Genomic DNA, 7,773 nt, shown 5'->3' with positions numbered 1-7,773 from the left:
TCCTCCTCCTCCTCCTCCTCCTTCTCCTCTTTCCTCCCTGGTAATTTTCTCTTCGCCGCAAACTCTCTCTTTCTTTCTCTCTCTCCTTGCCTCGCTCGTCCTTCAAACAACTACGATGGAAGAAACGTTTTCTCGCGTTTCTTCTCCTCCTCCTCCTTCTCCTCTCGTTGTTATCGTCGCCGAGCCACCGTGCTCCTCTATCTATCTATCTGTCTATCTATCGCTGTTTACTTTACTCGTAAGCTCGAGCCAACACTCGAAGAAGAAAGAGGAACACGAAGAGCGAACGACCGACCGACCGACCGACCGACCAACCAACGGAGTTCCCTGTCTTCCCTTCAAGCTTTGCAAGTTTGATTGAATTCCAGCGAGTGGCCGGTATCAGGAAATGGACAAGTTGATTCGAGCTCTGTGTTCCACCTTCCTCTCTCCCTCTCTCTCTCCTGTCTCTTCCCTCCTCACAAAGAGTCTTTTTTCCCTTCTTCTTTTCATCAGACGTCCGCTAGAAAGCTTTTAGCCTTTCCTATCCGAGTTTCGAGCCCAAGCTCGAATCGGGGGAGGGGGAGGGGGGTTATTTTCGGTTCTCACGTTCGCCGGTAGGGATTAGAGAGGACGCGAGAGATTACAGAGTTCCGTTATTGCCGCGCTAAATGTTCGCCCCCGTTGTAGTCACTGAATTAAACGGGGGAGATAGAGCTTTTATTAAAAGCACGCGCGACGCTTCAATTTTAAAACCGTGCCGCGGATAGGCGTGTTTGAAATTAAAATAAAGGTTGGAAAATAAAACGGCAGCGGAGAGAGAAAGGTCAAGGGTGATGGAGATGGCGGAACGAATGGGATATATATTTCATCCCCACCTCCTTTATTCCACACGTTCCATTTCTCATTTTCTACTTTTCCGTTGGAATTATATTTCTCCTGGAACTTTTCGTTGTCCACATTGTCAAGAATTTTCGACGCCGTATAGAAGGTATTTTCACTTTCCTACGAAGCGATTCATCAATTTTCAACCGAAGGCACTTACCCCCGACCGTGTCTTCTTCTTCTTCTTCTTCTTCTCCTTCTTCGTTTCTTGTATCTGTGTATCTGTGTAACCGTCAACCTCTCGTCGGATTTGGGATATTCATTTTCCTTGAAATTCCCGCTGGGAACAGATTTCGAAGAGATTTTGTCTTCTTCAACAGTTACTTTCCTCGTGAAATTGATCAACGAGCATAAAATTCATTTCCATCTATTTCCATTCGATACAAGATACGTGTAAATTCGTGGATAGAATTAATCGTATTTCGCGACGCTCTCACTTTTTCATCCCTCGCGATTAAACGATTCTTGCGCTACCTCCAAAAAAGGAAAAAAGAAGAAAAGAAAACTATCGACTATCTCTCCCCGTCAATAAATACGTTCGAATTAGTCGACTTCCTATCCGGTGAAGATTCACGGCGACGCAACAAATGTCCTCTAAAAATACGAAGAAACGGGAACGGTCGCGCTCTGCGAAGTCGGTTGAGCGACGCGCAAAAGCCATCGGATGGTTTTCATGAACGAGAGAGAGAGAGGGAGGGGAGAAAGAGAGAGAGAGAGAGAGAGAGAAAGAGAGCGAGAGACGAGTTGTGAGAAGGCGAGAGACAGTTACGAGGGCAGCAGTGGAGAGCGGGACGAGGAGGAGGGATTGAAATGAGAGTGAGAGAGATGGAAGAGAGAGAGAGAGAGAGAGAGAGAGAGAGAAGAAGGGAGCAAGAGAGAGTAAGACAAGAAGAAAAAGGGGAAGAGAGAGAGAGAGAGAGAGAGGGAGAGAGAGAGAGAGAAAGAGAGGGAGAGAGAGAGGCCGCGCTTCCCCCGAGGGTCCTGGGATCGATCCCTGTGCAATTTCCCGCACATGTCCGCATTGATCTGCCCTCACTTGCCCCCGGCGCCCACCCTTGCCACACTGAACCACCGCCACCCCCACTGACGCCGTCACTGACGCCGCTGCCGCCACCACCAACCACCCTTAGCTTCTTCGGGATCCCCACGATCGTCCAAACACCCCGTCTCTCACGCCGTTCGCTGTCCAAAGTCTGTTTGGAACTACTACTCGTTACCTCCACCCCGGATATTCGACCAACCCCCTTATAGTTTCCCAGTAACGTGCCTTAGGAAAGGGGGAGGACGTGCCTTGCTCGTAGACACGCGCGTCTTGTCACGCGTCACACGCGATACGCCTCGCGGCGAACACGATTTTTCAATTTGAGGGAAAAAGAAAAGAAAGGAAGAAAGAAAGAAAGAAAGGGAAAAGAAACAGAGGAGGGAGGGTGGATTGCGCGCGTTGGCTTCGCTCCCCGTGATTGGCAGCTTCTTCCGCTCTCCCATGGGGCGGTTGTCTATCTCGTCGAAAAGCGTGTCGTTTTTCAAATTTCCCTGTGTTGCCGCGACGACGTGGGGATTAATTAAAAGAGCGACGAAAGGGAGGAAATAGCTACAGCTAGTTCGACAGCGAGCTTCGTGAATATGAAACGGGGAAACACGGTTAAAACGTGTTCGAGACGAAAGGACAAAAATTACTCTCGTCAACGCTCTCTTCTTCCCCTCTCTCCCTCCCTCCCTCTCTTCTTTCCCTCTTCTCTCTCTCTTTCTCTCTCTTGCTTCCTTTTTCCTCCGCGAACCCTCACGAGAAACCTCGTAAAAAACTTAGGGCAACGAGGGGCGCCGCGATGGAAGTGGATGCGCACGAGGCAACGTTCGCAGGCAACAACGTGGCCTACCTAAATTAAACTTTTCTCTCTTCTCCTCGGCCCGCGTCCCTCCTCTTCACCCTACCATCCGTTCACCGAGCCCCCATACATCAGCCTGTCATAAACCTAAGCCGTGCCAAGCCGCGTTCGATGTAACCGATCGTTAAACTTCGCTACCGGAAACCAGGTGTACCTTCCGACGGGAATAACCGTTCGAAGGAACTGAAAGGCACGCGGGATGGATAAAGAGAGCGCGGGGTTATTGATCGCTTCGAAATTGCTTGCTTCGCTTCGCCATGGAAATGTTAAACTAGGCCTATCGAAAAACTTCTCCTTTGCCCCAACTTTCCCGCTCCCTAGTTTTCACTTGGAATTACAGCGCGATGAAAATGAAGCGAGAGAGAAGAAATATACCGGATATACCGGAAGAATGTTACGTTATACATGAAAATGTATATCATAAAAATATTCGTACGAAATACGACGTTACTAGAAGAATTTCGAAGTCAACTTTTAATTGGTAACTGGATTGCATCGAAACGTCCGCGAGAGGGAAGACGGTGATCTTCTTCCCCTGATTAGTTCCCCGGGGAGCGAATGGCCGACATGATTGAAAGGATCCATGGTTCTGTTCGCGTCAGAGAGATATGGAGAATTGGCCGGCGGTTTCTCGTCGATATCCGCGCGATCGCGTGGATCGACGTTTTCAAGATATTTCGTTGCGTAAGACGAGAGGCAGACGGCAAAGAAGTTTGCCGGAAAGCCGAAGACATCGATCTTCGGCTTCCCTTCAGCCAATCAGCGTGCCGACTGCTTCTTGAGAAGCGGCTCCTCGTTAATGCAGCGCAATTCGTCGGAGCGACGCTGCTAATGGACTGGCGCAATCATCCCAGGCCTCGCTACCGAATCTCCTTTCTCCGTCGACAGCATTCCTTCCTTCCTTCCTTCCTTCCTTCCTTCCTTCCTGCTTGCCTGCCTGCCTGCTTGTCTGCCTCGTCTAACCTCTGCTCCATTTTCTGCCTACGCTTCACAACTCTGTCACTTCCTGTTTCCTTCGCTCTTCGTTCGTCTTTGTCTTTTTCGCTCCTAGTGTCGGTTCTCTAACCACTCTGCCACTCTTTTCAGTTTTCCCAACTCTAACCATCTGCCTCAAAGTAGTTGTTCTTTCTTCGTTCTTATTTTTCCATTCATCTTTCCTCGCCTCTTTTTCGTTAATTTTTTTTCCCTCGAAATTCTTTTTCTTTTTAATTCTCATCTTGCGTCATTATTTTCCGACTGTCATTCTTCGTTTCTTCGTGAGATCTGTCGGTCGGAAGACGCTGCATGAAGGTAAAAGTGAAACTTCTTAACGAGACGAGATCCTTTCTCTTTCTTTAGATTGGTCGCTTTAGAAACATCCTGTATACAACCATCACGTGTCTGCGCTTCATTCCACTTTCGTGATTCCTCCGATCACACGATCGTTCATTCCGTTTCTACCCTCGTGCTCTCTCTTCCGGTTCGTCGTACCACCTCATCCATTGCCATTTCTCCTATGTTCTATCACTCCCTTCCGATCGATCGGCTCAGAGATCCGTTGTAATCAAGCGCGCTACCCTACGCCTCCTACCCCAAATCGATCGAACTGATACGATTACTCAACCGACTGTCTTACGCGATTCTAACAACAGAAAAAAGAAAAACTTTTGAGATTGTTCAATCGTCACTGTTACCCTTCCACACCGCTCGTTTTTTCCTCGTCCTGTGAAGAATATATCGCGCCAATAATTTTGACGAATAAAAATTCAAGCGGTGAAAAAATGGAAAAGAAAAGAAAATTATTCATTGCTCGTCGACGAGTTTATTTTTCGTCGGTTGATAGGTACCGGCACGGTGAAAAGGATTCGACGGGTGGAATGCGCGACGTGACCTTAATTCCACATCGCGGAACGCCGATACGTAAATCATCGTTGAATACGGTTTTCCGGGTGTGTACGTTCGCGTAATTCTAACAAATCGGCTCGTCCCGACTGTAAATCAGAAGGCGGCGTGCCGCATTCCCTTTATGCAGCTACCATAAAGGCCGCTTTTTATCCGTTCACGGCTCCTTATATCCGGGTTATAATATTTCACGGGTAGGGCAAAAATTAATCCTTATCCCCTTTCTATTTGATTGGATTTGTCGCGGAACAAACGCGTAACATTGTCGTAAATTAAACGCGGCTTCTTAATAATTCTTGGCGAATTCGTATATACGTTCAAATATTATTCAACGCGATGGTGGAGGTGGGGGCGGGATCGAGAGGATGGCAGCAGCGAGCTTTATGGAAGACGATTTCGAAGGCGATACCTGTCACGCCGTGCCTGCACATCCTTCCCCTTTTACGTAATGAGACGTGCACGAAAGTGGGAGAGGCCTTTTGCTTAGAGATTCGTAGGAAAGATAGTCGTAACGAGGCGTAGAGGGTGGATCAATACGAGGGTTCTTACGTAGTTCGCTCTCTCTCTCTCTCTCTCTATCTATCTCCTCACTGTCTTCTCCTTTCTTCGTGTATTCTCTTTCTCTCTCTCTCTCTCCCCCATCCTTTCGTCTCTAACGACCCCACCCCTCTTGTCCTTCGTCTTCGCTTATCTTCTTCTTACATCTGAAACTCTCTTCTCTCTGAATTTTTTATTACTTTTTGTTTTTTCTCTCTTTGTCTGCCTTCCCCGTCTTTCTTTTTCTTTTCTCTACTCTTCTCTGCCTCTCTCTCTCTCTCTCTCTCTCTGTGGCGCCGAGAGCTTGAAATGCAAGAGGACGAAGGTGGCGACTTCTATCTTCCATCATCCAAGCTTCTGTCAAAGAAGCGCGACCAGGATGGGATTTCCGGTGACCGTTTCCCGCGGGCGTCACCGCGGATCGAATTTGAAAAGAAACGACAATCGAGAACAAAGGAAAGGGAATGATCGATGAGGCATTTTGAGAATCTCAAGGGATGGGATCGAAAGACGTGTGCGATTTTGCACGACGATCGCGATAATCGAAATATAGAATTTTTGTTAAAAGCGTCAATGGTTGACGGCTACGACATCATCAACGACATCAACAACAAGTACAACAACAACAACAACCAACAACAATCAACAACAACAACAACAACACACCAAACATCCTACAACCGGGCATGCCCTGAGAGTACGAGAGTAGCCTGCGTGCGTGTGTGTCCAGGTATGAGAATGCGTGTGCATGGAGTGCAACCAGTGTGCACGTGGCGGTGAAAAAGAGAGGGAGAGAAAGAGAGAGAGAGGAAGAGGATAGATCGATCGGATACGATAGCGTGTGGCCCGAGGGTGCGGAGCATGACCGAGAGAGAAAGTGAGAAAACGGCACGACCGAGAGAGAAAGAGAGAGAGAGAGAGAGGGGGAGAGAGAAAGAGAGAGAGAGGGAGTGAGTAAGAAAGAGGAAAGGAACTCGTGTGAGAGGCTGGTCACGCGTGTGTGACTCCAGCGTGGGTGTGTGTCGGTGCAGAGAGAGAGAGAAAGAGAGAGAGGCTCAACGTGTGTGAATGTACGTAAGAAGGAGCGACTTGTGTACGATTGTGCGCGTGAAGAGAAAGAGAGAAGAGTAAATGTGGCGGGCGGCAGTTAGAAAAAGAAGGAATGAACGACGGAGAGAAATAAATCGTGAGTGCAAGGGAGAGTAAGAGATGGAGAATGAGAAAAAAATGAGCGAGCGAATGAGTAAGATAAAGGAAGAAACAGAGAGAAAGAGAGAGAGAGAAAGAGAGAGAGAGGATATGAAAAGAGAAAAAGAAAGAAACGAAAGAGAGAGAAAGACAGACAGAATCAACTGACGGGCACGTCCTGGTTGTAGGATCGGTGATGCCGAAGAGGGAGGAAGCCGCGTTGGCGGCGGTGGCTGCGGCCGCCAACGAAACTACGGCAGCCGTGGAGAATTTCGCGAGACTCTACACGGCACTGCGCCACGACGATGCTAGGCCTCTCTGCCGTTACTGCGGCAGAAGCTACTCGTCACCGAGCAACCTTCGACAACACGTGAAAAATGTCCACTCGAATTGGCCGCCCCCGGAGACGTGGCCGCAGTGCAACGTGTGCGGGAAACGGTGCAAGACCAAGCATTACCTGATCAATCATCAGCTTCAGGCGCACGGGATACACCAACGGCCAAACCTGAACAATCCTAATCAGCAACAGCATCAGTCGCCCTCTTCGTCCTCCTCGTTGCCATGAGTACAATCCTCCTCGTGCTCCGCCATCCCCNGTCGTCGTCGTCGTCGTCATTGTCGTCGTCGTCGTCGAACACCACCCATGAGAAACGATCCGCGACCAGATGAAGTCGGGGGTCGTTCCCTCACGCCTCTCGTCGATACAGGATAGCCTTGTTCGATATCGAAACGAATCCGGGTCCTCGGTCGGGTTATTTTCGAATTGGAATGGATCGGTGTATCCATATTCACGGAAATTATTCGGGGTCGATTGGATTTGGTAGAATTATCGTCGCGTTATTTTTACGAGGGGTGGGATATTGGAGGAAATCGGGTTATGCCCGGTTATTTCTATTAAACTATTTGTACATCGTTGAAGAAAGTTGAAACGCGTGACGTTCGAAGCGCGGCTCGCTAGTATCCTGTATCATCGAGATCACGTTCAGATATTCCTATTTTCTATAGAGTTTAAACGAGAGGATTAGCCGAGGCAGCAGCGAATTTCGGGAATTTCGTTCGCGAAAAAGGAATCGGATGGTTTTATGTGACTGTAACCGAGGCAACGTTCCAGAGAGATTACAATATCATATTTATCACGAGAGACAAGGTACATATATAAAAGATATCCGTAATAATAGATTTCCGGCAAGAAAGAAATAAGAAAAGAATAATCGCATGGCACGAAATATATATCGATCGAGTGATGCACAAGCAATGTGTTCGCTCGATCGTTTGCGCAATGGAAATGAGGTATTTTCCGAGTTAATAACAAAGAACACACGCTTACACACCTCCGCCACCTTCGAGCCAAAACACGTGTCCAGTTCTTATCCTTGGAAATGTAATATCCGGAGAAGCGTCCGTGTTCAGCCACCCC

The 7,773-nt window shown here is 48.3% G+C and overlaps 1 protein-coding gene across 4 annotated transcripts in view; it reads left to right on the top strand.

The window, feature by feature from the left end:
• Window positions 1-7,773, top strand: part of LOC102680785 (protein abrupt-like) — a 57,543-nt gene that overhangs the window by 48,345 nt on the left and 1,425 nt on the right. The window contains exon 8 of one of the 4 annotated variants that reach the window (XM_031515216.1): window positions 6,545-7,271. The exons of the other annotated variants lie outside the window; for them this stretch is intronic. Within the exon in view, the coding sequence (XP_031371076.1) occupies window positions 6,545-6,921 (377 nt within the window). The 3' untranslated portion in view covers window positions 6,922-7,271. Of the gene's footprint in view, window positions 1-6,544; window positions 7,272-7,773 lie in introns of those variants that run through there. 4 annotated transcript variants of the gene reach the window in all.

This window comes from Apis dorsata, unplaced genomic scaffold, assembly GCF_000469605.1.
Source record: "Apis dorsata unplaced genomic scaffold, Apis dorsata 1.3 scaffold_58, whole genome shotgun sequence".
Classification (NCBI taxonomy): Eukaryota; Metazoa; Arthropoda; class Insecta; order Hymenoptera; family Apidae; genus Apis; species Apis dorsata.
Note: the sequence above shows the minus strand (reverse complement) of the source record. Positions and strands in the feature narration are given on the sequence as shown.